Source organism: Cucurbitaria berberidis, assembly GCF_010015615.1.
Source record: "Cucurbitaria berberidis CBS 394.84 unplaced genomic scaffold K460scaffold_4, whole genome shotgun sequence".
Taxonomy (NCBI): Eukaryota; Fungi; Ascomycota; class Dothideomycetes; order Pleosporales; family Cucurbitariaceae; genus Cucurbitaria; species Cucurbitaria berberidis.
The window spans coordinates 2,303,377-2,331,138 of record NW_024468938.1 but is presented as its reverse complement, the minus strand read 5'-3'; the positions used below and the strand labels follow the sequence as shown (position 1 = coordinate 2,331,138).

General features: G+C 52.2%; 14 protein-coding genes across 14 annotated transcripts; 9 read left to right on the top strand and 5 right to left on the bottom strand.

Moving 5' to 3' along the window:
* Positions 1–552: 552 nt before the first annotated feature.
* Positions 553–2,005, bottom strand: K460DRAFT_378616 (cystathionine beta-lyase; the record flags this gene model as incomplete). Its single annotated transcript, XM_040935091.1, has 3 exons — positions 553–660; positions 713–1,759; positions 1,808–2,005. The coding sequence occupies 3 exons, from the start codon at positions 2,003–2,005 to the stop codon at positions 553–555; spliced, it is 1,353 nt and encodes a 450-aa protein (XP_040786042.1).
* A 693-nt stretch (positions 2,006–2,698) lies between these two features.
* K460DRAFT_287743 (uncharacterized protein) lies at positions 2,699–4,914 on the bottom strand (the record flags this gene model as incomplete). Its single annotated transcript, XM_040928991.1, has 3 exons — positions 2,699–3,323; positions 3,382–4,731; positions 4,790–4,914. The coding sequence occupies 3 exons, from the start codon at positions 4,912–4,914 to the stop codon at positions 2,699–2,701; spliced, it is 2,100 nt and encodes a 699-aa protein (XP_040786041.1).
* A 716-nt stretch (positions 4,915–5,630) lies between these two features.
* Positions 5,631–7,780, top strand: K460DRAFT_286905 (mitochondrial heat shock protein-like protein; the record flags this gene model as incomplete). Its single annotated transcript, XM_040928934.1, has 3 exons — positions 5,631–5,657; positions 5,711–5,903; positions 5,979–7,780. 3 exons carry the CDS (start codon positions 5,631–5,633, stop codon positions 7,778–7,780), a joined length of 2,022 nt encoding a protein of 673 aa, XP_040786040.1.
* Positions 7,781–8,150: 370 nt separating this feature from the next.
* On the top strand, positions 8,151–9,991 carry K460DRAFT_368380 (Dehydroquinate synthase-like protein). Its single transcript, XM_040933764.1, has one exon. The coding sequence runs from the start codon at positions 8,648–8,650 to the stop codon at positions 9,782–9,784; it is 1,137 nt and encodes a 378-aa protein (XP_040786039.1). The 5' UTR covers positions 8,151–8,647; the 3' UTR covers positions 9,785–9,991.
* A 480-nt stretch (positions 9,992–10,471) lies between these two features.
* On the bottom strand, positions 10,472–11,261 carry K460DRAFT_407828 (uncharacterized protein; the record flags this gene model as incomplete). The annotated part of the gene is made up of 3 exons (XM_040937111.1): positions 10,472–10,557; positions 10,680–10,974; positions 11,220–11,261. 3 exons carry the CDS (start codon positions 11,259–11,261, stop codon positions 10,472–10,474), a joined length of 423 nt encoding a protein of 140 aa, XP_040786038.1.
* A 183-nt stretch (positions 11,262–11,444) lies between these two features.
* K460DRAFT_368379 (uncharacterized protein) lies at positions 11,445–12,594 on the top strand. The gene has a single exon (XM_040933763.1). The coding sequence runs from the start codon at positions 11,764–11,766 to the stop codon at positions 12,298–12,300; it is 537 nt and encodes a 178-aa protein (XP_040786037.1). The 5' UTR covers positions 11,445–11,763; the 3' UTR covers positions 12,301–12,594.
* Positions 12,595–12,839: 245 nt separating this feature from the next.
* Positions 12,840–13,971, top strand: K460DRAFT_288079 (U-box-domain-containing protein; the record flags this gene model as incomplete). Its single annotated transcript, XM_040929018.1, has 3 exons — positions 12,840–13,092; positions 13,193–13,811; positions 13,917–13,971. The coding sequence occupies 3 exons, from the start codon at positions 12,840–12,842 to the stop codon at positions 13,969–13,971; spliced, it is 927 nt and encodes a 308-aa protein (XP_040786036.1).
* A 478-nt stretch (positions 13,972–14,449) lies between these two features.
* On the top strand, positions 14,450–15,919 carry K460DRAFT_290713 (glycoside hydrolase family 28 protein; the record flags this gene model as incomplete). The annotated part of the gene is made up of 5 exons (XM_040929224.1): positions 14,450–14,647; positions 14,706–14,803; positions 14,865–15,080; positions 15,163–15,319; positions 15,374–15,919. The coding sequence occupies 5 exons, from the start codon at positions 14,450–14,452 to the stop codon at positions 15,917–15,919; spliced, it is 1,215 nt and encodes a 404-aa protein (XP_040786035.1).
* Positions 15,920–17,563: 1,644 nt separating this feature from the next.
* On the top strand, positions 17,564–19,569 carry K460DRAFT_368375 (FMN-linked oxidoreductase). Its single transcript, XM_040933762.1, has one exon. The coding sequence runs from the start codon at positions 17,630–17,632 to the stop codon at positions 19,313–19,315; it is 1,686 nt and encodes a 561-aa protein (XP_040786034.1). The 5' UTR covers positions 17,564–17,629; the 3' UTR covers positions 19,316–19,569.
* Positions 19,570–20,005: 436 nt separating this feature from the next.
* Positions 20,006–21,388, top strand: K460DRAFT_396764 (uncharacterized protein). The gene is made up of 2 exons (XM_040936121.1): positions 20,006–20,183; positions 20,237–21,388. Exons 1-2 carry the CDS (start codon positions 20,084–20,086, stop codon positions 20,926–20,928), a joined length of 792 nt encoding a protein of 263 aa, XP_040786033.1. The 5' UTR covers positions 20,006–20,083; the 3' UTR covers positions 20,929–21,388.
* A 405-nt stretch (positions 21,389–21,793) lies between these two features.
* Positions 21,794–22,294, top strand: K460DRAFT_341652 (uncharacterized protein; the record flags this gene model as incomplete). Its single annotated transcript, XM_040931157.1, has 3 exons — positions 21,794–22,008; positions 22,066–22,198; positions 22,260–22,294. The coding sequence occupies exons 1-3, from the start codon at positions 21,868–21,870 to the stop codon at positions 22,292–22,294; spliced, it is 309 nt and encodes a 102-aa protein (XP_040786032.1). The 5' UTR covers positions 21,794–21,867.
* Positions 22,295–24,580: 2,286 nt separating this feature from the next.
* Positions 24,581–25,210, bottom strand: K460DRAFT_357193 (uncharacterized protein; the record flags this gene model as incomplete). Its single annotated transcript, XM_040932016.1, has 1 exon — positions 24,581–25,210. One exon carries the CDS (start codon positions 25,208–25,210, stop codon positions 24,581–24,583), a length of 630 nt encoding a protein of 209 aa, XP_040786031.1.
* Positions 25,211–25,295: 85 nt separating this feature from the next.
* Positions 25,296–25,917, bottom strand: K460DRAFT_146027 (uncharacterized protein). The gene has a single exon (XM_040926773.1). The coding sequence runs from the start codon at positions 25,713–25,715 to the stop codon at positions 25,380–25,382; it is 336 nt and encodes a 111-aa protein (XP_040786030.1). The 5' UTR covers positions 25,716–25,917; the 3' UTR covers positions 25,296–25,379.
* K460DRAFT_290628 (uncharacterized protein) lies at positions 25,770–27,147 on the top strand (the record flags this gene model as incomplete). The annotated part of the gene is made up of 2 exons (XM_040929215.1): positions 25,770–26,131; positions 26,184–27,147. 2 exons carry the CDS (start codon positions 25,770–25,772, stop codon positions 27,145–27,147), a joined length of 1,326 nt encoding a protein of 441 aa, XP_040786029.1.
* Positions 27,148–27,762: the final 615 nt, after the last annotated feature.

Below are 27,762 nucleotides of genomic sequence, written 5' to 3'. Positions count from 1 at the left end.
ATTAGTCTTAATGTCGCATTGTCAAACGCTACGCCCGAGCCTTGCGGTGCTAGTAATATAGCTTGTCTCCGTCTCATGAGTTACCAAAGGGCTAGCGGATGGTGACGGGGCTAGCAGGAGGGAAAACGGACACGCTGGGACGACGACTGAAGGAAAATGTTATAGACAGAAGAGTCGGTCATCATAGCCCTGATAATAAGCACGCCTATTCAACCACAACTCTGTAACCACGACTTGGAGAGTTACTAGAAATCAATCGCATCACGCAAGTGCAGAGGCAAAGCAGACAATGATAAAGGTAGAATGTTTTCCATTGACGGAAGGAGATCTTTTGCGCAGAATCACAAGACTCCCGCTCGCGCTATATAGCCAAGCAATAAATATCACGTTAACACCGCTCCGCTCGAAGCTAGTGACAGAGGTGACTTGGGTCAGAGAGAGTTGTGAAGCGAAGTGTTTGCTCTGACATGAATTAACCAGGGGTATCACGTTAACCTGCTGTGGCGGGGCAGGACAGTGGTGACTAGGGTTAAGTGACGGTATGGTCGACGTCTACGACTCAGAAGGTGCAGGAACAGCCTCGGTAGATGAAGAGGGCTCCTCGGTGGCTAGGGCACGGAAACCTTCAGGCGTGATGCTAACAGCACCAGCTTGCACCAGCTATATGTAATCAGCGTCTTGACCTTCATGGTAGTAACGAGGTGGTACTTACAGCACGGCTCAAATCATCCAACAGATCCTCTGGATCCTCAATTCCCACACACAGGCGAATGATATCTTCGGGCATATTCCTCTCCCTCCTCGTCTTTTCATCTATACTAGCATGGCTCATGCGGCACGGCATGCTGATCAAACTATTCACACATCCAAAGCTCACGCTGATTCCCCACAGGCGTGCGCTCTCCACAATCCTCTCGCTAACGGTCACGTCGCCAGTCTCGAATGACAGCACAGCGCCCGCGCCGCGCGCCATGCTCCAGTGCAGATCATACTGGGGGTGGGACTTCAAGCCTGGGTAGCGGACTTTGAAGCCATGCGATTCGAGGAATGTGGCGACGCGCATGGCGTTTGCTTGTTGTTTTTCCATACGGACACCTAGCGTCTTGATGCCGCGGATGAGAAGCCAGGAGTCGAAGGGTGAGAGACCACAGCCGGAGGCGTTGATGGTGAAGTATAGTCTGTCTCCTAGTGCGGAGTCGTTAATCGCAATAACGCCGGCCATGAGGTCGTGATGGCCGGATAGGTACTTTGTGCCGGATTCGTAGACGACGTCGGCGCCGAGGTCGAGCGGGTTAAGCAGCATTGGCGACATCATCGTGTTGTCGACTGCGACGACGGCGGTAGGGTTCGCAGTGTGTGCGATGCTAGCAATCGCGGGAATGTCGCAGATCTTGATCAGAGGGTTTGTGGGTGTCTCAAGCAAGACCATAGCCGTCTTATTGTTCACGACTGCGCGCACTTTCTCAGGGTTTGTTGTGTCCACATGGTGTACAATGATGCCGCCATGTGTCGAGAGGTACTTGAGCAGTCTGTTTGAGCCGCCATACAAGTCGTCGCCAGTTACTACCTCGTCGCCCGGTCGTAGCAGGCGGGTAATGACGTCGAGAGCACCCATGCCAGATGAGACGACAAGGGCGCGCTCCGCGTTCATAATCTTTGCGAGGTGTCGCTCGAGGTGTGTTCGTGTGGGGTTGCCAGAGCGTGTGTAGTCGTATTCGCCGCCGCCGCCAGTAGCAGACTCCTGCTTGAAGGTTGCGGACTATGCAGGTTAGCGATATTCAAATACAATCTGGAAACCATATCATACCTGATAGATGGGCACCGAGCTAGCATTGTACTGATCGCTGCTCTCCGTGTAGACCAGCTCCGTCATGAGCGCATACTTCCTGCCATTGCGGGGCGAGCTCGGCGCCGGCGATGGAGGCAGATTGTGGCCATCGATATCAAGGGGAAGGGCACCCTTTGCCGCTCCATTGGCCTTGCTCTTGGAGCTCTCTCCGGCCATTGTGTAGTTGTGCGTCTGTTGTAGACTTCCTTGGAGCCGAGTGGCGGGGTTTGTGGTATGGAAATCGGAGCTTCGTGGGGCAAATCAGTTCGCAAATGTTGGGACGAACTAGGTAGTAAGTTTTAGTTAGGTATGAGGAAGATGGAGACTCCAGGTATGAAAGAAAGCGGACAATGTATTCAAAGGCATCTGCAAGGCACGTTAGTCCTGACTGTGTGGGGAGTCACCGCTGGTATTGCGCCATCAAGGACAAATCGGCAGTTTTCGCGCTTTGCTTCCGAACATCGGGCGGGTCTCGGGCAACATGGGCCTCTACCCCAGATGGAGGTATTCCGACCCCAACCGTTTGACACCATATGTAACATGAATGGCGATGGACGTACAAGATCACGTAATAAGCTGCTTGAATCTGAAGGAACATTCGAGTACCAATCTTGGGGTTGCTATTATCTACCTACTTTTGGGTATACCGACTTTGACCCTGTCCCACCAGGCTGAAAAAAAGAATAACTATGACTATGTAGGGTCACATAAGTACACATTGCGCCAGAGCTCGCTCGCTGATCCAAATGCCGTCCTTGCCAGTCCATGAACCATAATACATTAGTCAATCCCAAAAAAAAAGTACACTCAACCGCTGTAAGATAAACCCAAATGGAAGCCAAACATGGTCGATTTGAATCTTCATCCTCCTCACCTAGGCGTAATCGCAGGGAATGCCTTCCTGACATGCAAATTCATCTTGAACTCAAAGATGCCCTCTTCAGTCCCACAATACAGCGTCCGTCCATCCTGGCTCATCGCTAGGCCAGCCGTCCGCACACCCTGACTCGGATCATGCATACTGCGGCTAGGCCTCCTAAGACCTAGACTGAACTCGTACGTTTCGGTAGAAGGCTGGCTGGCGCGGAGATTGCGGAGACGTTCACGCGATTGATCCAAGTGACGAAGACGACGCAGCTGACTTCGTAGTTCGGCTCCGGAGCCCATTGAGGGGTTGTCTGGCAAGACGCGGATTACGGCTCGCATTTGAAGTTCTTCGTTGATACTATGCCAAGCGGCGTCAGTGGAAGTAATGATGTCGCTGGCCACACGATGGGCCTCGACAGCGACAGGATTTGGCGATCTTGTTATGGCGGAGTCGGTGATTTGGGTGTGGTTGCGAGGCGGAGCGTTGACCGTGCCCTCGTCAATGGAGACATTGACTGAGGCCTGCCGGCGAGGTGTTGTCCGCTCTTGAGGCGGGCGGTTCGATCGACGGAAGCTCTCGTTCATAAACTCGGTCATGGCCACAGTCACCTCACGGCGAGTTGGTTCCCTGCTGAGAGATTAGCTTCGCCACCCAATCTAACGCGAGATTTCTGTAGGTGTCATACGGTAAAGGGTCACGATGCCCCGAGGTTGAGTAATTGATACTTCGTGGTGTTATTCCTTGCTCACGAGCCTCTTCGCGCTGCCTGGTCGTCCGCAGCGCTTCGAGGACTTGCCTTTCATGTGCTGTCAGGCCATGTGGATCGTTGTCCGACTCGACCACTCCAAGCCGTCGGTGGAGACTTCGCCGCTCAGAGTCGGCTTCAAAATATTCAGTCGCAGCGTTCACGGCCGCTGCAGTACCTTCGGAGTCTAGGGCACGACGATATCTACGAATGAAGTCTGCTTCCCTACGCAGCTCATGCCTCTCGGGGCTGAGTGTCGTGTCGAAGTCGGCTATCTCGATCTTCTCTATACCCGCCTCCTTGGGGTCCAAAGTCAGTACCTGCTTCACCTTCAAGCCAGCGCGAAGATCGGCCACGCACACTCTGGCCTGGTCTTCGCTCCAAATAAGAAAGTCCCAAGGAGCAGGCGAAAAGTGCATTGTTCGGACTGCGCCAGGACCCGAGGCAACATCCGGTCTTGTGGAGGTAATCAGTTGCACAATGGCGTCTTCGCCTTCCTCTACTAATTTCAACAGCTCCACATCGAAGACGGTGATGTAACCACATTCAGATCCCACGGCACAGAGACGTCCCGAGGGTGACCAGGCTGTGGTGAAGTAGCCGTCGGCATTTGAATTGGCTGGCCGGTGAAGGTGAACTTGCTTCAGCGACTGCCAGTCCGAGTGTATTGGTTGTAGCCTTCCTTCGGCTGCCTTTCTACTGCTTGGCTTCTGTGTCGTAGTGCGGTCGAAGAAGAAGGCGACAGGAGCATCGCCTACCGCCACAAGCAGCTGTCCGTCAGGGGAGATTGTGGCATGATTCATGGCAAATGGCAGATCTAAGACCGTCAACTCGAGGTTCTGGGTCAAAGAGTATAGGCGCACAGTCTTGTCATTGTTGGTAAGGACGGCGACGACCTCACTCGGCTCATAGCCGTCGGCAGGCAGCTTGTGGATTGATATGGAGTTGACGATATCTTCTCCAATCTTTTCGAGGCGAACGCGAGAGGCAGTGGCCAGCTGTGGAGGCCGAGGTAGGTGGTGTTCGAAGTGGAGTGGCAGCGAGGCGTCGATGTCGGACGGGGGTGAAGGAGGGAAGCCGGTCACCTTGATGGCGGCAAAGTTGCCATCCTCGGCACCGCCAACACAGACATAGCCGTGACCTGCAGCGGTGCAGCGCGCTTCCCAGGGTAGTGTGGTGACGGGCGCCTGGGTTCGTGTGGCGGCATTGAGGCAGTAGACGTCGTAGCCACTCGCGTAGTAGATGAGGTCGGGCTCGGGGCAGCTGATGAAATGTCGCAGTTGCCAATGGCTGCGATGGTTAGTATTGCCCTGATAGGTATCATGGGTTCGCTCAGAGAAGGGCTCACGCTATGGGTATCTTGGTGGGATAGTAGGCTTTCGAAGGCAGCACAAAGGCGTCCGTCTCTCGACTCCTGCTACGGTCAGTTTGCTGAGGCTGGAGCGTGTCGAAGGGGCGCAAACAAGAATTCATCGACGGCCATGGTGTGCGGTCAGGCAGACGAGTGCGGCATGTCTCTATGGCCGCGCGTGTGTAGCTACGGGGCTCTGGGGCAGAAGACGCTCTACGTCACACGATGCGATGGCGGCTTATGTAGAGAGAGTCGTAGAACACCAACGTCGTGGGTAGCAAAGGTAGCGGCAGCAGGAGGAGGAGGAGGAGCGGTCACAGAGGAAGGACTGGATGTAGTATCTTCTCTACAAGGCGCGCGGGAGTGTAGGCAAATACTATGGCGCAGCAGGGGCGAGGGTTGTCGTGAGCGGCTCTACCATAGTATCCCATCTCTCTATCGACCATCTTCCCCACACGCGAGCTACGGCACCATGCGCCAAGCTCCCATTCGACACTGCCATTCATGCTAACGGCCACCAACACCAAAGGCAGTCGACGCAGTATTCGGTATTCAATCAACAAAGTATTCCCAGTACTTCTCTCGCCTCGTCAGGAACTCGCTCCGTCACATACTTCACTGCTGCTGTCCATGCGCACAGACGCACCTCTGCGGAACCTCGGGCGGCGATTTTAGTCCTAAAACGAGCTAGAACCTTCTCCCAAAATTTTAACCCTCCCGTCCAAGCTCATCCATTCTCTTCATCATATAACCCATCCTCCCTTCTGTCCATCTCGCTCTGCAACCCATTCCCCTGTCGCTTGCATCACCCCAGCAGCGCCTCTCTCATACATCCACAATGCTGTCCTCAAGATTATCACGGACTGTAAGTAGCCACACTCGAAAAAAACCCTCGAACAACAATTGACCTCGTCATAGTTTTTGCCGCGTGCGGCTTCGGCGGCGCGCCGTACCCCAGCGTTCAGGGCCCCGGCCATGTTCGCGCGAGGATATGCTGAGGGCGGCGAGGAGAAGGTCAAGGGCTCAGTCATTGGTATTGATCTGGGAACCACCAACTCAGCCGTCGCTGTCATGGAGGGCAAGGTACCGCGCATCATCGAGAACTCTGAGGGTATGTCGTCGACTACATTGTATTCTTCATCATCATCATCATGGCATAACATAGAGTACTAACAACTATCAATAGGTGGTCGCACAACACCCTCTGTCGTCGGTTTCACAAAGGAGGGCGAGCGTCTCGTCGGTATCGCCGCCAAGCGCCAGGCCGTCGTCAACCCTGAGAACACTCTCTTCGCGACGAAGCGTCTCATCGGCCGCAAGTTCACCGATGGCGAGGTCCAGAAAGACATCCAGCAGGTGCCCTACAAGATTGTCCAGCACACCAACGGTGATGCATGGCTCGAGGCCCAGGGCCAGAAGTACTCGCCCTCCCAGGTTGGTGGCTTCGTCCTCGGAAAGATGAAGGAGACCGCCGAGTCCTACATGGGCAAGAACGTCAAGAACGCCGTCGTTACCGTCCCCGCCTACTTCAACGACTCCCAACGTCAGGCCACCAAGGATGCTGGTCAGATCGCCGGTCTCAACGTCCTCCGCGTCGTCAACGAGCCCACCGCTGCCGCCCTTGCCTACGGTCTTGACAAGGCCACGGACAACGTCGTCGCCGTCTACGACCTTGGTGGTGGTACTTTCGATATCTCCATCCTCGAGATCCAGGCTGGTGTCTTCGAGGTCAAGTCCACCAACGGTGATACTCATCTCGGCGGTGAAGACTTTGACATCACCCTCGTCCGCCACCTCGTCCAGCAGTTCAAGAAGGAGCAAGGCATTGATCTAAACAGCGACCGTATGGCTATCCAGCGTATCCGTGAGGCCGCTGAGAAGGCCAAGATCGAGCTTTCTTCCTCGTCCCAGACCGACATCAACCTTCCCTTCATCACTGCCGACGCTTCTGGTCCCAAGCACATCAACACCAAGCTCACCCGCTCCCAGCTTGAGAAGATGATGGATCCCCTCATCAGCCGAACTGTCGAGCCCGTCCGCAAGGCGCTGAAGGACGCCAACCTCCAGCCAAAGGAAATCTCCGAAGTCATCCTCGTCGGAGGTATGACCCGCATGCCCAAGGTCACCGAGTCTGTCAAGAGCATTTTCGGCCGCGATCCTGCCAAGTCGGTTAACCCCGATGAGGCCGTCGCCATTGGTGCTGCGATTCAGGGTGCTGTCCTTGCTGGTGAGGTCACTGACCTCCTCCTCCTTGACGTCACCCCTCTGTCTCTCGGTATCGAGACCCTCGGTGGTGTCTTCACCCGCTTGATCAACCGCAACACCACCATCCCCACCAAGAAGTCCCAAGTCTTCTCCACCGCCGCCGACTTCCAGAGCGCCGTCGAGATCAAGGTCTACCAGGGTGAGCGTGAGCTCGTCCGCGACAACAAGCTGCTAGGAAACTTCCAGCTTGTCGGCATTCCTCCCGCTCACCGTGGTGTCCCCCAGGTTGAGGTCACCTTCGACATTGACGCTGACTCGATTGTCCACGTTCACGCCAAGGACAAGTCCACCAACAAGGACCAGTCCATCACCATTGCTTCTGGATCAGGTCTCTCCGATTCTGAGATCGAGAACATGGTTCGCGACTCCGAGCAGTACGCCGAGCAGGACAAGGAGCGCAAGAACTCCATCGAGGCTGCCAACCGCGCGGACAGCGTTGTGAACGATACCGAGAAGGCCCTCAAGGAGTTCGAGGACCGCCTCGACAAGGCCGAGGCTGAGAAGATCAAGGAGAAAATCTCCGCCATGCGCGAGTTCATCTCCCAGAGCCAGGCCGGCGAGGGCACTGCCACCGCTGCCGAGATCAAGGAGAAGACCGACGAGCTCCAGAACGCCTCGTTGAGCCTGTTCGACCAGATGCACAAGGCCCGCTCCGAGAGCCAAAACCAGGGCGAGCAGCAGCAACAGCAGCAGCCCGAGGGCGAGGGCGAGAAGAAGCAGTAGATGCTTTGACCGCCTAGCTGAAGTTTCGTCTTTTCTCATTTGGTCACTTGTTCATTTACGGCAAAAAACAGGCGTCTTGCATCCGGTCACGATCGGTCTGGGTTGGGTCACTAGACTTGTGTACATTCTGTATCATATCCTCTCCATTTCTCTTCTCCATACTAGCGTTGTTTTATTACCCCTGTACCCCCTTATGCGATCTTGGGGTCATGTCAAATTAACGAAAGATTGATATATCCTGGGGCAAGACGATGTAATCGTGTGGCGGAACAGATGACTGTACTATAGCAAAGAGACGTGAGATGGTAATGGTAATGTTGCTTCTCCGCTCTAATAGCAATGAATTTTGTCCAATTATTCGTTGCATCAGTCCGTGTCATCATCTGAAAGGTTTTTTACAGCCCAAAAGACCCTCGACAACTAAACCTTCTACTTGGTAACGGGTTCTACCCTCGATGAGTGCGATATTGGGTATTGCTTTCGTTGCGCTTCATTGCCCCACGTTTAGTTCTCAGAATTAGACCTCGGAACTTGTCGATGTCTAGTCGCTCTTACGTCACCATAAACCATCAACATCCGCAGGTTAACTTCCACGCATTGCGAACTCGGGGCATCCACCGATATCTCAGTGACGAGCGCGAATCTATGCAGTATCAAAAAATAAGCCCTTTACGCAACTTGGTAACTACACGGTACTTTCTCGCACGCGGAAGCGGAACTCGGTACCTTTCGACTAACCTTGGAGGTTCCCATTCTCGATCAAACACTTCACTCTCTCAAAACTCAAGGGTGACTTTATTATATCCAGTTCTACCTTCAACGCTTCTCCAACACATCCGCCACAAATCAATAAAGACCAAGCACACAATGACAGACGCCACAAACCACCCGCTCTCAGGCCTGTGGCAGCCCACGCAGCTCCAGAGACTGCACTACGGCTCCGAATCTGTCAAGAAACACCTACTAGAATGCCTTCCGAAGAATTCGAGTAAGGCTTTCATAATCACCGGCAACTCCCTAGCCACAAAAACACCTCTAGTTAAGCAAGTAGAACAACTCCTAGGAACCAAGCACGCCGGCACCTTCTCCAAAATCGGCGAACACGCACCCGTCGCCCAACTCGACGAAGCCACCAAAATCGTTGAATCCGACAGTGCAGTCGACACGGTCATCTCCATTGGCGGCGGCAGCCCCATCGATTCGGCAAAAGCAATCAGTTACCGCCTGCACGACAAGTCTGGAAAATGGCTGTACCACATCGCCATCCCCACGACGCTGTCCGCAAGTGAATGCACAATGATGGCCGGCTACACTGAATCGGACGGGATGAAAACCGGCGTACGCGCAAAAGAACTCGTCCCCCACGTCGTCCTGTACGATTCCAGTTTCGCCCTGCAAACCCCCGCGAGACTATGGCTCAGCACCGGACTACGCGCGCTCGACCACGCAGTCGAACTCTTGTACCATCCCACTGCCTCTGAGATGCCCGCGCGTTGGTCAACGCTACAAGCGGCGGGCAGTCTATTTGAGAATCTGCCAAAGTACAAGGCGGATCCAAAGGACGAGGACGTCGTGACGAAACTGCAACTAGCGGCTTTTGCCTCCCTGGGCTTCCTGGGGTATAATATGAAAGGCGGTCTCGGCCTTTCCCACGCGCTGGGGTATGCGCTTGGATCGCCGTATAGTATCCCCCACGGCATCACGTCGTGCTTGACACTCGGGCACGTTGTTAAACTCAAAGCTGCGGATCCAGCTGCTGCGGAGCAGATAGCGCGTCTGCTACCTTTTATCAAGGAGACTTCGTCCGGGGATACGAAGAAGGATGCTGCGAAGGTCGGTGATGCTATTTTGAAGCTGGTGCGGGATTTGGGGCTTGATAGTGATTTGAGGAATTATAATGTTGGTAGGGATCAGATTCCGGTCATTACGAAGAGGGCGACTGGGGTGGAGAGTGGGGATGTGTTTGATGGTGTTGAGGGGTTGGTAAAGGGTTTGTTTGTATGAGGTGATGGTGACGACGTCTATAGAAAGAGAAGATGGAATATTGCGTCAGTTATACGATTGCTGAGTGGGATTGTTAGATTGTATATTCTATCCTGTTCTTTAAATTTGGTCTAGAGTTAGTAGGTGCTGTGTTTCACAAGGCCTATCTCTTCTTCGTCTCCCTGAAGTATACGGACCATTTCCGTTTTTAAAGCAATAGGTAGCCTATTTGTGAGAATTTATTCAATTGAATATATGTCATACGTTCCACGCGTCATTTCTCACACGATATGCCAACTATACCAGCTTCTCGACCAGCTGAGGTGGCAAGAAGCAGAAAACGCTTTCTTGGGAACTTTCAACATAACAGGATGCATACCCTATGGTTATAATGCATGGAAAAGTTTCCTGAGTATCTTCATGGAACTGAGTTCAAATTACGAAACCAAGCCACGACGTATTGCTTGACTCCTGCCAAAGTCCACAGTGCCTAGCAATCTGCTCGCCTGTAAGATATTCCTCGTCTTCCTCACATACATTTCAAACTGGCCTGACACCTGAACGACATGTTTAAGATGTGCATAGGACAAATCCTTCTTCTGAAACTTCGCAAGTTGTCTCCCAATAGTAATCGCATTGCGGATCTGCCGCCCGTTGAGCTCTTCTTCCGCCAGCTACATCACATTGCACTCGATGTCATCAAAGTCGCTATTCGGCTTCTTCAGATCTTTCAGTCGGTTCAGAAAGTTCTTCCATATACGGCAGCGTTGCTCTCGACGATCCATTCAGCTGGTCTGGTATTGTGTAAACTTTACTGCCTTAATACTGTGTTAGGGTGCTGGGTATAGCACCTGAACTGTGATTTTATACTGAATTCTCCTACTGCGTTGTATGATCCGCTCTAGCGTCGACTTACTTTCAAACATAGAAATACGGCAGCGTTGCGATTTGGTGAAGTTGGGATAGAGAAGGGCTAGCGAGATTCTAGACTTGAAGGCTTCGTCAAATGTGCCAACGCGGTTGGATGTGAGGATGAGGATGCCGTCATAGTACTCCAGTACACTGAGGAAGATTGATACAAGGGCGTTGCGGGCTAGGTCTGCTATCTCCCTCTCCTTGAGGAAAACATCCGCTTCGTCGAGAAGCACGACACAGTCCCATATGTTGCCTAGGTGTAGTACTGATTCGAGGTATTTCTCGACTTGCTCGGGCTAGGTGACGGGATAGAGAGGCTTTTCAGCCATCTCAGCAACGCTCTCTGCTGTAAAGGATTTGCCAGTGCCTATTCCGCATCGACGAAGGATGATGAGTCCGTTGCCCTTCCCCTGGATGAGGTCTGTATCTCCTTCACCGGCTACGAGGGCTTGCACGAGCTCTTTTGTCTTGTCGTCGTTGCACAATCTCTAATATTGAATAACGCCAAGCATTCTCAGAAGTCAATAGTGCTAAGTTGTACCCAACTTCGCACCACTGTTATGGCAAACCAATGGTTTGGCATCCTTGGTGCTGCACTTGCAAATCTTGGCCAGGAGATATATGCTGCAAAGCTAAATAATGTTGAGTTTAGAGAAGCACGGGGGGAGGAAGAGATGATCTCAATCCTGTCTGCGTAAGAGCAGTTCACTATACAGATATGGATGACTTTGTTTACATTTCGGAGTGCAAACGTGATGGTCAAGAAGCAGAGACGACGACATTAATCCTCATGTAGGTGGCCGGGGAGCGACACGCCCCATCTTTCCCAAATGGGCTAGCCAGATTTCTGACGCCCGCGTTCCACCAAAACAGTGGTCATCCTTGGAACATTTGCTCACATGGAACCCCGGAACGATCACCCCCCTTCAGACGGCCCGTCACACATCACACTAATGTACCCCTCACCCACTACATATCTCATGCCTTCAAAGCTCCCCGCATTGGACCTTCAGTCTTTCTCTCTTTACAGCTGAGCCATACAAAACGTTACCACCGAGCAAATGACGACAAGCGCAGCATCAAGCATGCCGGATCCGCCGGGTGTGCCTTCGTTCCTAAGAGCAAGCCCCATAGACAAAGTCCTGCCAGTTATCATCGAGCCTGAAGCAGAACCAGAGGAACGCGGTCGCCTAAAGAGACGGCGGCAGTCCTCACACTCTCCACGCCGCGCATCCTCTCCCTCACGAGGCCACGATCGCCATAGCGGCTCGCGATACCGCCAACACCACCGAAAGCACCATCGGCCCTCCTCTCCCTCCTCCAGTATTTCCCCACCCACAGCATTGCAGAAGAAGACCAGGCGAAGGAGCGACGCAGAGCCCGATCATACGTTCAGAGGACGGGCACGTAATCGCAGCGGAAGCAATGGAAGAACTCAAAGTCCGATATTGGAAGATGAGGATGCACGCGCAGAGGAGTGGGGGAAGAGTAGAAAGAGAAGTGCGCCGCCTAGCCGACCTAGGGTCGATGGCGCGGAAGAAGGCGGTGAGGTTAGGAGGCAGAGGAGTTATCCTAACATGTATAAAGAAGAGAGAAGGGACTCGAAGGGCGAAGATGGGTAGAGCCGAGCGAGGCAGATCAGATCAAGCCTTGTAACCCTATAAAGGAAGACGTATGCGTGGATGCGTGTAATCGATCGAGTATGCGATATTCTCTGCTACTTTGAAAGACGTGTGGGTTGTATACAATACGGTGGTTCGTTTCTTATGGCGTCTTGGCTGTATACCCATATTAGCTCTATTTCGAGCGTGTAATGTCTTAATTATTTAATGCTTATATACATATCATGTCCCAAGAGCCAGGCCCTCTGCATGTCAAAAGTAGCACGCGGCTCGGCGCCTACAATAATCTTCCCTAAGAAAGTATCTCCACCCACGCCCGTAAGCTATTGAAGTCACGTCTACCGTCTCGATTTACCCCTGCTGCTCACCTCAGCGTCTCGAAGCTTCCACGACCCGAAGCTTCAAGAGCGCCCCACTCCCGGCCGACTTCCGTGCACCGTACCAATCACCTACGCTTAACTCCGACGTCTTCCCGTCGACACCCTCGGCCTTCTTCTCCTACGTTGATCACCCCTTTCATCGCTACTTTCCTAATCACTATGCCACCGGCAGGCAACGAGTACGCCGCCGAGCAGCTCAAAAACTCCGGAAACAAGTGCTTTAAGAATGGTGATTACGACGGAGCTGAGGGGCTGTACTCGCAAGCGATACAGAAGAACTCAGCGAACCCGTTACTGTTCACGAATCGCGCAAATGCGAGGTTAAAGCTGGAGAAATGGGAGGGTGTGATTGATGATTGCATACGGAGTATTGAGCTTCTAAAGGATAATATGAAGGCTTTCTTCTACTTGGGTACGCTCACTGCCCCGCAAATGCGCAGCACATGGAGTCGTAGCAACTTCAGGAACTGGACCAAGGCTTGAGTAATTTAATGGAGGCTGAGAAAGTATAGCGCAGGCACAACTCAGCATAAATCATCCGAATGAGGCATTATCGAGTGCCCTGATGGCCTACGAACTCTGCACTACCTCCGCCCAACAAACCTCCAACGCAGCGACAATCTCCGCACTCGTTCTCAAGTGTAAGAAAGCGAAATGGGACATACGCGAACGCGAGCGCATACGGCGACGCGGGGGCCTCTCATCCGACCTTGAGGCCATGCTCGAAACACAGTACAAGAAAGATGTAGATGATATTGATGCACGTGTCGAGGCTAGTGAAATAAGCAGAGTAGAAGGGCAAGAAGAGAAGGAGGAGAGAAAGACTGAGTTTGAGAAGAAACGAGATGATTTGAGGACAGCGTTTATGATTAGTGATCCGGAGAATCAGCAGAAGAGAGAAGTGCCAGATTATCTCGTTGATGGGATCACATTCGAGATCATGCATGATCCTGTAGTGACAAGAAACGGACGCTCATATGAGCGTGCTACGCTCATAGAACACCTTAAGCGGAGCCCAACAGACCCGCTCACCAGGGAAACTTTGACGATCAGCGATCTGAGGCCAAATATTGCGCTGAAAGAAGCGTGTACGGAGTTCATGGAGGGTAACAATGGCTGGGTCTACGATTGGTGAGTCAGCTGGCTCGTTGGTTGGCGTGAGATTTGGCAGGTATGTAGAAGGAGGACGAGAAGTTTACTTGGAAGCTTATTAAACGCATGCTAACAGGGCATTAGTAAGGATGGTGAAGTAGATCAGGATACGCGATGGGCGCACTTGTCGCACACCTGAGGCCTCAAGCCTGTATAGGGCGGGAGAACATTATGCTTCCCTGATTTGCCTACGACTAGGATCTGGGACATTTTCTTGTGGTATTTGGCAGCTTGAGCCACTTTTTGAGCATTTTCAACTGAGCGTTGTTTTATACCCTCACAAGCCTTCCCAATTGGCTCATTAGCTTTGCCGAAGCTTGTGCAGTTCCCCACGTTGTCGCCCCTGCACTTCAATCTCCTTATAGTGCTGGCTATCAATAGCCGAAGTGTTATGCACAGCACATGGCCTTTTGAGAACTTTGTACGCCAATCTCTGAACGATGTCGTCTCTAGCCGTGGCTTTTCATCTCGCTATACGAAACAATTCGAGCGATCGCTTCCAAGGTTTGCGGGGCGATATGGTCCCACAATACAAGAACTCATAAAGTTGGAACATGTCAGTAGTAAGCTCCCTAGAAGCTTTACCGAACATCGATCTTATTCGGACTACGCGTATCATGGTATTCTATTGCTTGTTGCCGCTATGGCTTATTTTACCCGCAACAGTTCTCGCCGGTATGACTAAGACTGGCACGCTCTGCACGGTGACTCCTAGCGGCAGTAAAGATGATAGCCCTTCCATAATGGACGCGTTTAAACAATGTGGTCAGAACGGACAGATCGATATCACTTCAGGTGACTACACCATTGCAAAGGTCAGATAAATCGCCCCTGCAAAATACTGACTTCAGCCTTACATTTTATTCAAAATAGGTCATGGATGTGCTTACCCTCAAGAACTGCGACATCTCTATTCGCGGAAAACTCACATGGAACGATGATATACAGTACTGGCTTCGGAACAGTGTCGGGTAATAAGTTTCTTCTTTCATGCATGTGAACACTCCACTGACACCGCAATTCCATTTTTAGGGTAACCTATGCCTCCCGTAGTACCGCTTTTCGCCTCGGCGGCGAGAATTTCACGCTAAAAGGACATGGAGAGGCGCTCTTTTTTGGTAACGGACAGAAATGGTACGACCAGAATCGCGACCAGAGTAACCAGAATGGGCGCCCAATCAGTTTGACCCTTTGGAAGGCGAAGAACGTTTGGATCGATGGGATTACTTGGCGACAGCCACAGTTCTGGTAAGACTAGTCAACGTAACTGCGGATAAGCGGAATTATTAGATTGTTATTGCGGGTCACTCACTGACAATTATCAATGTAGGCATACCTTCGTCGCACACTCGCAGAACATCACAATGACCAACCTCGACATGAACGCAACGTCTAATTCGAGGTGGGGCACGGTGAATACAGATGGCTTCGACAGCTGGAACTCCAAGGACATTGTGATCAAGAACTGGGTCGTAACCTGCGGTGATGTGAGCTATCCTTGAAGTCATGACTGCGACTCCTCTCGATACTAACTTTTCTAGGACTGCATATCTATCAAAGGCAACAGCAGCAACATCCACGTCCGAAATGTAACATGCTACGAGTCGGGCGCAATGTGCATCGGCTCAATGGGCAACCCAACCAACGTCCCCGAATACGTCGATGACGTACTCTTCGAAGACATAACAGCCATCCACAGCTCCAACGCCGCGTGGATAAAAACATATCCAGGCCAAGGCCACGTCCGCAATATTACGTTCCGCAACATTCGCTTCCAAGACGTCAATCAGCCCATCTACGTATCGCCTTGTATTTACAGTTATAGCAACTGTGATGGTAGTAGGCTGAAAATTAGCGACGTAACGTGGGAGAACATCTCAGGCACGTCGAGATACAATGTTGCCGCGGGCATATATTGTAGCAAGGGAGCGCCGTGCACGGGGCTGAAATTTAAGAATATCGATATCAAGCCTAAGAACGGTGGGACGGCGAAGATACTGTGTAGTAATATGAATAGTGATAGTGGGCTGGCGTGTACGGGGACGTGTCCTGCGGGTTGGAAACAGCAGTTGAGCGGAAACGCATGAGTAAGAGTGCTAGAGGGAACTTTCACTTTCGTTTCGCTCCGAGATTGAGGTTTCACTACGCTACTTTTCTGCTTCGAATGAAGTGCGGCTAGTTTCTTCTCATATAGGTCAACCATGGCTTTTCTCTGCACAGTCCCCGTCGAGTCCTCAAAAACGGCTCTTTCACAACATGAATCATATTCTTGGCCACTCGTGCATACAACGGCAATGCATTGTTTGCTTCCTCGATCACGGCCCAGATATCTTCTAACCTCGCGCCTTCTCTAAGCCTGACGATTAGTGTGGCGGTTGGCCGCCTTGTCCCAAGTAGCATCACCTCCACAACGTTAGGGTGGTTTGCGATCCTACGTTCTGCCGCAGTAGGCGGATGCTGTGTATGCATATCGCCTGATTTGACCTCCTTGTCGCCAGTATTGAGTTCGAATAAGGGTTGCACACATTTCCCATCCCCGTTCCTGATCATGACCTCCTGGTATAGCTGTCCCTCGGCGCTATCGGAATCAGGGACGAAGGCGATATTTAGAGCAGGTGGAATTGTATATAGTGCTAGGAATCGTTCACAGCCTGCGCGTTCCAGGGTCTGGCCCTGCGTATCGAGGGCACGAGGCCGAGTTCCGTTGAGCCTATGCTATTGAAGAGTTGCATTTTCGTCGCTACGGCATTTTCAGCCTCTATGGAGAGATCTCCGCCTTCCCAAACCGCCGTCTTAATGTTCCTAGATACTCGGTCGAGGAGCACGGGGTTGGAGCCAATGTATTCCATGTATGGCGGCGGCGGCGTAGCTGAACATTACCCGCGTCTTTGGACCGTGAAAGTATTCATCCACTCTCTCGTGTTCCTTGGGAGGTTGAAGGTAGTGGCTCTCAGCAACGCCGCTGTTGGCCCAGCCATGGGTCCAGGAGGTGCCATGTCATCTACCATGATGACGCAGTGTTGTTCTCACGTCATCCTAAAGATCAATAGTTGGAGTACTATCACCTTCAGCTCTTCCATTTGTTAATCTACATCTCACAGCGGGACATCCACCTAAAGTAGCACACTCTTTTCCGACTTTGTGTAGTGCCATGCCAAACAATCTGGCGCGGGCGTAGGAAGTGGACAGAGTAACGTTTACGAAAAAGCTCGTATATTTTGAACCACAGCCACGAAAGGCAAGGCGATGGTTGAAAGCATATCCGTTGTCAGCCTCGGTTTATATCGATTGCAATGTCACGGTTGACTCCGTTACGTTCTTGCAAGGACTAAAGGTTGGAAGGGCCAGTCGGCTGATGTAAGTGCTAGTATTTTGGTTTTATCCGATCATCTTGTTCTCCAAAAGCCTGTAGTACTAGAGCATCTCCATTCAAAGTAGGTCTGATGGGAAGGCAATGAGTTGACTTCGATCCTTCCAGCGAATATGAGCAGGCAGATCGGCTGCATTGCGGTTCATGTATGATGTTAGAAGATCGGTGTACGGGAAAACGATTATTCGATGAGCCTTGCAAAGAAACTAAATGTAGCCCTTTATTCCGTCGCTGTTAGGTGAATGTTGACATGGGGTTGGGACGGGGCATACAAGGCAAGAGTGGAGAGATGGCAAGGGTGTGCCTGCCAAGCCAACAAACGTCACTTCAGACGCTTCTTAGAACAGCTTCATCCTGGAGCCTCAGCCCATACTAGCGATTGCGCAGCCATTGAGCGTCGCATGAGCTGCACACGACGTTCGCTACAATGAATTCGGCCGCCCAGATGCGCGCTTTAAGGGTGCGACCCTCAATCGCCCGCTGCCGCCCTTCCTATCGCCCGTTTCAATACCCCACGCGACGTGCCTCGACAGAAACGACAACAGCCACCGCGGCTGCAACTAATGTGCACTCAGCCAGCACACGCACGAAAAACCTCGTCTATGGCACCGTCCTGACTCTCGGTCTCTCTTTCGGCTACCTGTATGTCACAGATACGCGAGCGAGCATTCACGAATGGCTCATCGTCCCCGCGCTGCGACAAATATATCCCGACGGCGAAGAGGCGCATCATGCCGGAACACGCATGCTCAAAGTGCTCCATAGCTTTGGTTTGAACCCCAGAGAACGCGGAGTGGCAGACTCGGCCGGAGATCTAGCCGTCGAAGTCTTCGGACACACCTTGAGCAATCCGATTGGCACCTCAGCTGGTGTTGATAAGGGTGCTGAAATACCGACGCCATTGTTTGAGTTGGGAGCAGGAATTGTCGAGGTTGGAGCCATCACATTACTACCGCAAGAGGGCAATCCGAAGCCGCGAGTTTTCAGGCTGCCCAGCCAGAACGCGCTGATCAACCGTTATGGATTCAACTCCGAGGGCGCGGAACTGGTGGCTACGAGACTTCGCCAGCGTGTCAGGGAGTTTGCATATCATGCTGGACTTGGCTTGGATGAAGACGCGGAGCGTATAGTGCTCAATGGCGAAGCTGGTGTGCCGCCAGGTTCGCTATTGGCGGGACGACTTATGGCTGTGCAGGTCGCAAAGAATAAGACCACTTCCGAGAGCGACATCGACGCTGTCGTGCGTGACTACGCGACTGCTGTGGGACATGTTGGAAAATACGCCGATATTCTGGTCGTCAACGTCTCGTCCCCAAATACACCCGGATTACGCACCCTACAGAATGTCGAGCCTTTAACGCGACTACTTTCCGGCGTTGTACAGGCGGTGAAGAAGATCGACCGTAAGACTAAGCCTGCCATCATGGTCAAAGTCAGCCCAGATGAAGACTCAGTAGAGCAAATTTCCGGTATTTGCGAAGCAGTCTGGGACTCCGGCGTCGACGGTGTTATCGTCGGCAACACAACGAAGAAACGCCCTGACCCATTTCCCAAGGGCTATTTACTCCCAGAATCAGAAGCAAAGCTACTACTCGAGCAAGGTGGATACTCAGGTCCACAAATGTTCGAGCGCACCCTAGCATTAGTGAGTAAATACAGGAAAGGTTTGGATGAGGGGCCGAAGCAAATACCTCCACCAGACAAGCCCGTCGCCAATCAGACTACAGGTGATGAGCCAACGTCAAGTAATCTAGAAACATCCCAGTCCTCATCCTCGACATCATCCTCAGGCTCATCGAAGACAACCACAACACTTGATCTCGACCAGCCTGCCGCACTCTCCTCTAATGTGGACGATCTATCAGAGTCCGCACCTACACTCACCCTCCAATCTACACCAAACATAGTGCCAGCCCCTTTAGCCCCTCGCAAAGTAATTTTTGCCACTGGTGGTATTACAAATGGACGACAAGCGAGAGAGGTTCTAGATGCTGGGGCCAGTGTGGCGCAAGTATACACAGCTATGATATACGGTGGTGCGGGTACGATCAGTAGGATAAAGGAGGAAATGAGGGATGAAGCCAAGAGTCAGTCCACGATCACGAAGCGATGATGGGCGATCTGGCGGTAGGATGGCAGGGGTTGTATATAACAATGTATGTGATATTAAATATCGTTCACGTGTATTCTTTGTATATATGGAGCGTTGAGGTGCAGCGCACGTTGTCATTCTAGCAATGAGTTATCCCGTCCGGAGCACTTTTGCGCACGGAGCCTCAGAGCTAGAAAGCAATCAGTTTATCATTCACAGAACAGAAATGTGATGTTGACAATCAAATAAAAAGATTCCAGAGGAAAGCAGTCACGAACTAGCGGCTTAGCATAAAAATATGACTAAGCCGTCCGTTCCGCCGCAAACTGTCCGCTACTAGCAATATTATTTATTAGTCTCATGGAAGTTAAATTGCTTGAGCAATTCGAAAGTGCTTCCCACCACGGGACAGCTGTCGAAAATGTCCCTTGGTGTTCTTGAACTCGCTAGTAAAGGAGGGAAGTTTCGACCAATGATCGAGAAACCTCAAGGTGCAAAGCAATGTGAACGTACCAAAGGCCATGACTGCTAAATGACTATAAAACACCTGCAATTCTCGAGCGGCATTGATATAAGTCTACCAAAGACCAATATCCTCTCGCTCAGTTTCTTATCTCATACGCCGTTTCGATCTTAGCTTATGCATTTGTAAGCAGCAACCTAACGAACGGACAGCACGCTCCATTGACAGTGGGGTATATGCGACTAGAACCTATCCATCTTATCACTCACACCGAATTGAAGGGCAATTAACGGGGAACTGTAATATAACATACACAGGCTTGATTAATGGTGCGAAGAACCGACCCAAAGGATGACGACTGGCAGTATGTCAAAGATGCGAAGAAGCGAAAGCAGATACAGGATCGATTAGCACAGCGGGCAAGAAGTAAGTGTGATCACGTTAATACATTCTGGATATAGAGCTGATTCGCGATACAGGGCAACGACTGCGCAAGGCCAAGCTCGAGTCAACGTCTCAGTCCCGCGACGATCCCACAACACAAACAAGGACACCGATTTCATCCGAGTCCAACTCATCAGCTGACGAACACCTGAGGGACACCGCCCAACTCCTCATCTCAGATAATGAAGCCCTATCACTGATTGCTACCTCTTCCACGGACGTTGTCGATCAAGCCCTCGAAAGCTGGGGCATAAACCCGAGACCGGAGGATTTAGTCTTAGATAATCCCAGTGCCGGCATCCTGGATCTCACCGACCCATCAAATCTAAGCACAAGTATATTTGCAATGATATCACCGCTCGCCCAACCAAACCACCCCTTCACCGTCGTCTCCGCACTATACATCAATGGAGAGATTCTGGGTATTCCATGCAGTACAGCGTGCTCGTCTCGCACACCAGCACCAACTCCATCCATTCCACTGCCGCTTCATCCTACGGAAACACAGCGCTTAATAGTACATCCACGCTGGGTTGATAGGCTTCCGTTTCCTAAGATGCGGGATAATCTGATCACGCTTCAAGGTGTCCTGGATGAGGAAGATTTTATACGGGATATTTTTACGATGCCTAGCTGGACTATTACCCCAGGGAGAGCATGCTGGGATCCGCGGGCGTGGAAGATGGAGAAGGAGTGGGCTGGGAAATGGGGGTGGTTGATGTTTTGAGGCTGTATGGCTTGATGCTGAAGTCGCGAATCCAAGTCGGTCGTAGAAGTCGATGCAATCTTCTTGTCGGCTTGCCGTCGTCTTGACTAGCCCATAGGCGTGAACAGCACCTATACTGCATACTACTGAGCTCTATTAAAATCAATGTTCAGTCTGCGTTCACGCCGCAATACTCCGTCTCATATCCTGGAAACGCTGAATCAGGAAGTGTAGGTATATGGCTGGTAGTGGTGGAGCTGGTACGAAAATACCCGGCTGTTAATGCATTCGGGCATGATGTTGTGTTTGGATGAGGCCAAGCAGGTATGGTGACTGGTATCTGAAACAAGCACAAATCATCTATGGCTGTTTGGTATAGATCAAGCGGGCGGGGTCGTTGGCGTGGCGGTGCAGCTTGAAGTGACAGTGTCCAACGACTTAGATGTTTGAATGAGAGTTTGATCTTGATTCATTTCACCCTCCTAAGATTTGCTTCGCATTGTTTCATGATGTGATGTGCAGTGCTGTGAGGGTAAGCGTGTTGATGGATATGGAACCAAACGCGGACATATTCACCTCCCCATGTCCCTTGCCGAAACATACACTGTCCACTATCGTGGCAGCGAAGAGCAAATCTGGAAGCCTGCCAACCTGGATAATGCTAGCTTCATACACTATCACCCCATCATGGTGCCCGTTCGTGGGCGTTGTTTCATCCACATCCGTAACCGATGGTGCGGCGAACACGTGTAACGCCGCTAGCATGATCGATTGCATCTATTCAAAACCATTTGTCCTCACCACTATGCTCTTAGGCAAGTATAAGGTGTGCGTAGAATTCATGTTGAGGTATGGATACGAGTGCACTTCTGCATCTCTTCCATTCAGGCTCTCTTTACGCACTGGTCAACCCCTCACAACTGCTACTCGAGTTGAAGTTTAGAATTGAAGACAAGGAATATGAGAATTTCAATATCGTTGATTGCTGTAGTCTTCGGCTCCGTGGCTGTTTCGCTGGTATCTCCCATGACACCTTCGCTCATTACACGGCAGCACGGTGGAAAAGTAGGCTCGAAGGTTGCTAGTATAGGGAAATGTCCAGTGAGCAGTTCTCAATCGGCAGAGTCCAACCATGAATTTGCACTGACGGCAATATAGAAAGACTGCTGGAATGAAGCTGCTGTAAAAGCGAAGTGCGATCCTAACAAAGACGACCGCTGCTTATGCGGACCCTTCCTGGACGCCGTGACGTTGTGTACAAGCCAGACTTGCAACCTTGCGGATAATCTTGGTATGCTGCGCTCGCTTTGAATAGGGGAAGTCCTGATAGTATGCTGACATATAGACTACAGCTGCGTTGAACTTCCTCGAGCCTGCGTGTAATTGATGATCCTACCGCGATATAGTTTGGAGTAAGGGCGGAGGTTGGAGCACGGAGCGGCTCCGATACTCAGGCCAAGAACTCGTGACAACGCCAAAGCGTAGCGACGGGGCGAATAGAACTTATATTCTTCAACATAAAGTTAAGGTCGGGACTTTTGCCCAGCGGATCAGGATGGTAAATCAACGAGCTACAGTCTAGCTCATAAGATCGACTATGCGTCCACTAGCATGAATGCCGATCGGATGGGGTAAATCCACTGTTTTGTGCTGGCGCAGGAGATCTTGGTTTGCGAATGCCTACGTTGGTCGTTAAGACTTCCACTCGGCCTAGAGGATGCATGGACAGCTTGGGGTACGCCTCTGAATGCATAGCTATTCGGAATGGAGCTGGAACCTTTCGTATCATTGCTATTGTTCCAAAAGATAAATCAAAGTTCTCATCCCTATGACGATAAAAACGTCATGTATTGATATCTCTCTTGGCAAAGCACGGATTTGTCGTCGTCATCAGCTCGTATACGAAGAAGATCGACATCGATTTGAGTTTTAACACGACTCGAGATATCTCTCGGGCGTACGGATTGATAGCGGGTATGACTCCAGTTGATTCACGGGGTGTAAGAACATCATGATCACTTTAGCATTATGTTGAGTACCCTTAACGAAGCTAATTCTGCTAGTGTTGTGATGTACTTCAGACTACCCCAGGAATGACATCAACAAGCTCATTAATGAAGTCAGGACAGCAGATATTCTTGGCGAGAATTGCGTGGCTTCATGCCATTCCCCGCTGTTCCTGGATTGCCTTGGCCTGGAGCCGGGCCTTACTAGGAAGGGAGGAACTTCTGGCCGAGGGCGTGCGGGGCCCCAGAGAAACTTGACCGAGATGATCATCGATGAGCAATCGAATCTCCCTTCGACGCGTAACCTGCTGCTCTGGGGTTTCAAGTGAGTCACCGCAATCCAGTGGGAGTGGTCTGCGTCGGCGAGGACAGTTGTCAGGTCGACAAGGGGTGGCCGTGTCGCATAATATTGTGCTGGGCAAGCACGTAACCCATTTTTAAGCGGGGCCCCGTTGAATGAGCGGATTGCGACTATCGGAAGATGAAAATCTTGCGGCAAAGGCGTTCCGAGATTAGGGCGGACGTCCGCAATTCGATATCAGATGCAAAATGAAGCTTTTCACCAACTGTCAATGAAACTGGATGACGGGCCTATGTTCGAGTTTTCCTCAACACCGACTCGAATAGGACGAGGGCGAACATCGGCATAAACCTGACGGAGGGTCCTGCTGGGGATATGATGTTGGGAAGGAGGGTCGCCGCCATCAAAGCGTACCTTGCAGACGCCCAAGCACTTTGATGATACAAGTGGCCAACGCGCCACACTCGGCGGAGCCCCATTCTTTGTCAGCGCGCCCCGCTCCGACATCATCCGATCCACGTGTTAGACACACAAGATGTCTTTTGCTGGCGCGACAAATTTGCTGTGGTTCGGCTCGGCATTGGCCTATACTCGGAGTAAGAGTCCCGCTGGCAAAGTTTCTAATAGCGGGGCGAGCTATTGAGGGCTAGCAGCATTCTGACGATTTCCGAGAAAGAATAGGTGAGAATAGCGGACCCTGAGATGAGTTTGCACGGCAACATCTCGATCTGTACACTGCTGCCAGATGATTCATGACGACTTTTGACCTCTGCTGGGACGCAGTCGGAGACGCAGTGTTCTCGCGTAGGCAATATTACCAAGACCCAGGGGTGTCATACCCTCGGGGCAGCCGGTCCGTAGCGGGAGAATATCCTCCCCCACGATCTTCTACGAAGTCAAGCATAGGGGCGCCCAAACGACAGGGGTCCTACAGGGCCAGCTTGGAGATGAATCTGGCCGCGGACATGCGCCTGGTCGACGCTGTGGGCCAATCTGACATGCTATAGGGTTGTCGTGATTTAGGCAGCCATCGTGCGCGAAGCAACATTTTGGTATTGCCGGTTGGAAGGGGTCGCTTCTCGTAGGCCCTACGCCACTTCTTCACCGACTTGCGTTTCATCTGAATATCCGGGAAGATGCATCGAAGGCGGGCCGTAGTGTAGGGTAACACGATCCAGCTCGGTAGAAGCCCCAGTCCGCGTTCTGGAGGACGCAGATGCAATATCGCGGTGAGGGGAGAAGGTCTCGGGAAGAGGATGGCTGTCCACCACTATTGCTTATTCTGCGCCTTCAGTACCCCAAGGATGGACATCCCCCACAGACTTGAAGGGCGTCCTCGACCAGCCCAGACTCCGGTGGGACACGATCAAAGCCACTGGGTAATATCAGGCGGGTGTTGAGAGGCTTCATTGGTCATCTGATGCACCAATAAGTGACATGTGTGAAGCGCTGTGGGAGATCGTCGACGCAATCCCCACGACTCCAGACACCAGACCAAGGAGGGGTGGGTTGGCTCGAGGATGTCTCTGAAGCAAGCAGCGAACCACTGAGAGAAGGCATCGTCGGCCTTGCATACGCCGGACATGCCTTGATCCTTGAGGGTGGGTGAATTGCTCTGCTGCTCAGTCATAACGTCGTACGCAGTTGCCCTCGTCTCACGTCCTATCCGCCAAAGCTGCAGGCGGAAGGACTTGAGCGAGCTGGGCGGAAAGGAGGACGCCCTATAACAGGAGAGAGCAGCCACATGTACTGGAGATCTCGATGCAAACAAAAAACCCCAGATAGTGACTTCTCCAGGTCCCCCATACAAAGCCAGCTGTTCTCTTATCTCTCTCCTCTCCCCCATGCCCAGTCCAGCCACGACGGCCACAGGTATATTTTGGCAGCACCGCGTCGGCAACGTTGCACCATTCTCTCTGACTGCCTCACTCGCCTCACGTACGCTTGTTAGCTCCCAGTTTGCTCGGGGCGCCCCCTTGTCTTGTTGCTGATACATGGACGGTGGTATTCCCGACAGCCTCACGTAGCCACTGCAACATCACCGTTTCCAGCGCTCCGCTCGCCGACACTCACCGCTACAGAGATTTTCAGCTGCAAATTTCTGCAAGTGTGCAATTACGTCGATGCACGCAACCTGTGCAGCTCCACAGATAGTGTCCCATTCATCAAAAAAACACGAGCCAGGCAAGTTCCGCCAGGCACCGTGTGCCATCACATTCCGCTGCAAGTAACCAGCTCGCCAAAAAAAAGTGCGCCATCGCTGCGACACACACGATTGCGAGTCTTTTTTTTCCCTGCATCCGCCCCAGACCCAAGTCATCATAATTTGCAGGCCCGCTTTCCTGATACGTCTCCGCGACTCGGTCAGCCCAGCCGCAAGTGTTGGCGCACCGCGTTTCCTTCTCTGCCTCGCTCCGGCATATCCTCGCCCGCGTCAGCACAGACAGCCCTGAGGGCCTTCTCTCGACCCCCACACGCCCGCCGAGTTCAGATCCATACATATATCCGAAGCCCCCCCATCATCCCCCTTCCCCCAACTTTCAAACCTCGGTCACATGCAATCCTCTACCTCCTCGACAGGTTTTGGAAACCTGCTCAACCCGGACAACTCTACTACTACTACTACTACTACTCAACATCCCCACCACCTTACTGCAAACTCGACACCAAATTCTTCCATGGCTACTGCTACCGTCAGCCTCATGGCGCCCCTGCTCCAGAACGCCCCGCAGCAACAGTCCCAGGACGAGTCTCGAGTAGACCTGCCCCGGCCTTACAAGTGTCCTTTGTGCGATAAGGCTTTTCACCGTCTTGAGCACCAGACTCGCCATATCCGAACCCACACGGGAGAAAAGCCCCACGCCTGCACTTTTCCAGGATGCACAAAGAGATTCTCCCGTTCTGATGAACTCACTCGGTACGTCAATCTGTACCTCCCTACCCTACGCATCTAGTCTAACAAACGACAGCCACTCGAGAATACACAACAACCCCAACTCAAGGAGGGGCAAAGGCCAGCAACATGCTGCTGCCCACCAGGCTGCTGTAGCAGCGGTTCAGGCTGGCCTCATGGAGTCCGCTTCCAGCAATGCGTACATGATGCCTCCTCCGCCAAAGGCCATCTCACGCAGCGCTCCCGCCTCCAACATCAGCTCACCCAATGTCTCGCCGCCTCACTCGTTCTCGAACTACTCGCCCAGCATGGGCAACGATCTGGCAGCGTATCGCTCGTCAGGTTTCAACAGCACCAGCACTAGCAGCAGCACCAGCCCCAACGGTCTGTCTCGTCCCATGGATCTGCTAGCCGACGCTGCGTCAAGGCTCGAACAAGGTCCCGGCCATCGCGCGCACTCGAGTCGACACCACCTCACCAGCGCTTACCACCCGTATGGCAACCGACTACCGGGACTCTCCCAGTACGCGTACTCGTCACAGCCAATGTCTAGATCACATTCGCACGAGGACGATGACCCGTATGCGCATAGAATGACCAAGAAGTCAAGACCTGGCTCGCCCATGTCGACTGCCCCGCCTTCGCCAACATTCTCGCACGACTCTGCGAGCCCCACGCCCGACCACACGCCCCTGGCCACACCTGCACACTCACCTCGACTAAGACCACACGGCTTCAACGATCTCCAGCTCCCGCATCTACGCCACCTGAGCTTGAACCAAAACTATGTGCCCGCTCTCGCGCCCATGGAGCCCCAAACGGATCGCGAGCTGCCCTATGTCCCGAGCCAGTCCTCGGGCCTGCGTATCGGCGACATCATCTCAAAACCAGAAGGCGCACAGCGTAAACTGCCTGTGCCGCAAGTTCCCAAGGTCGCAGTGCAAGACCTGCTCAATGGCCCAAGCAACAGCGGTTTTTCTTCCGGAAATTCCTCCGCCACGGCTTCGTTAGCCGGCGAAGACCTGTCGCATCGCGTCTAAGCTACTCTCAACTCTCTCACACACTAGCATGGCACCGGCGTTACTGGCAGCATACCTATGGGCTTCGTCATTTTCTCTGTTAGCGAGCGTTATTTGGGATCCTAGATATGGGTATACGAGGGTAATGCCTGCGGCTTATCACGATTTCATTATTACGCTTGGGCACCAGGCCTCGCGAATTTACTATAGACTTTCTTTTTTCAGCTTCCTTTGTCGGATCCAATACCCCCCCGCACATTTTGGCGGCTTTTGTATATGTTCCACGCGGCCTTGCTTGTTTGTTCAGCTTCGGGCGTGTGGGGATGCTTGCTTATTGGCAAGCGGGCGGTTAGACAGGCCCCTCTAAGCTCAGCGCGTAATTGAAACTGGATTTTACCAAGTTACTCCACCCTCGCAGTGTGGCATTACGAGATATTATCAACTGGTGAAAAGTTTGCCGTGACGTGATTGCCAACCCCGGTGGTGCAAACAGCAGAGACCAAGCAGGGCAAGGCATACGGGCCTTTGGGATACGGTATGTACATCTAATCTGTCTCGTTACCCCGCAGATATCGTTTCCCGATCCAGTCTTTGTATCAGGAGAGCATCACACATCACGACTCATACTCCACATTT

Bases quoted from the DNA above. Each gene is read 5' to 3' on its own strand.
- K460DRAFT_396764 (XM_040936121.1), top strand. From the start codon at position 20,084: ATGGTGCGAAGAACCGACCCAAAGGATGACGACTGGCAGTATGTCAAA. The intron at 20,184-20,236 runs GTAAGTGTGATC...TTCGCGATACAG, and splicing joins ATTAGCACAGCGGGCAAGAA to GGCAACGACTGCGCAAGGCC.
- K460DRAFT_368375 (XM_040933762.1), top strand. From the start codon at position 17,630: ATGAATTCGGCCGCCCAGATGCGCGCTTTAAGGGTGCGACCCTCAATC.
- K460DRAFT_368380 (XM_040933764.1), top strand. From the start codon at position 8,648: ATGACAGACGCCACAAACCACCCGCTCTCAGGCCTGTGGCAGCCCACG.
- K460DRAFT_146027 (XM_040926773.1), bottom strand. From the start codon at position 25,715: ATGTATGGATCTGAACTCGGCGGGCGTGTGGGGGTCGAGAGAAGGCCC.
- K460DRAFT_368379 (XM_040933763.1), top strand. From the start codon at position 11,764: ATGCCGGATCCGCCGGGTGTGCCTTCGTTCCTAAGAGCAAGCCCCATA.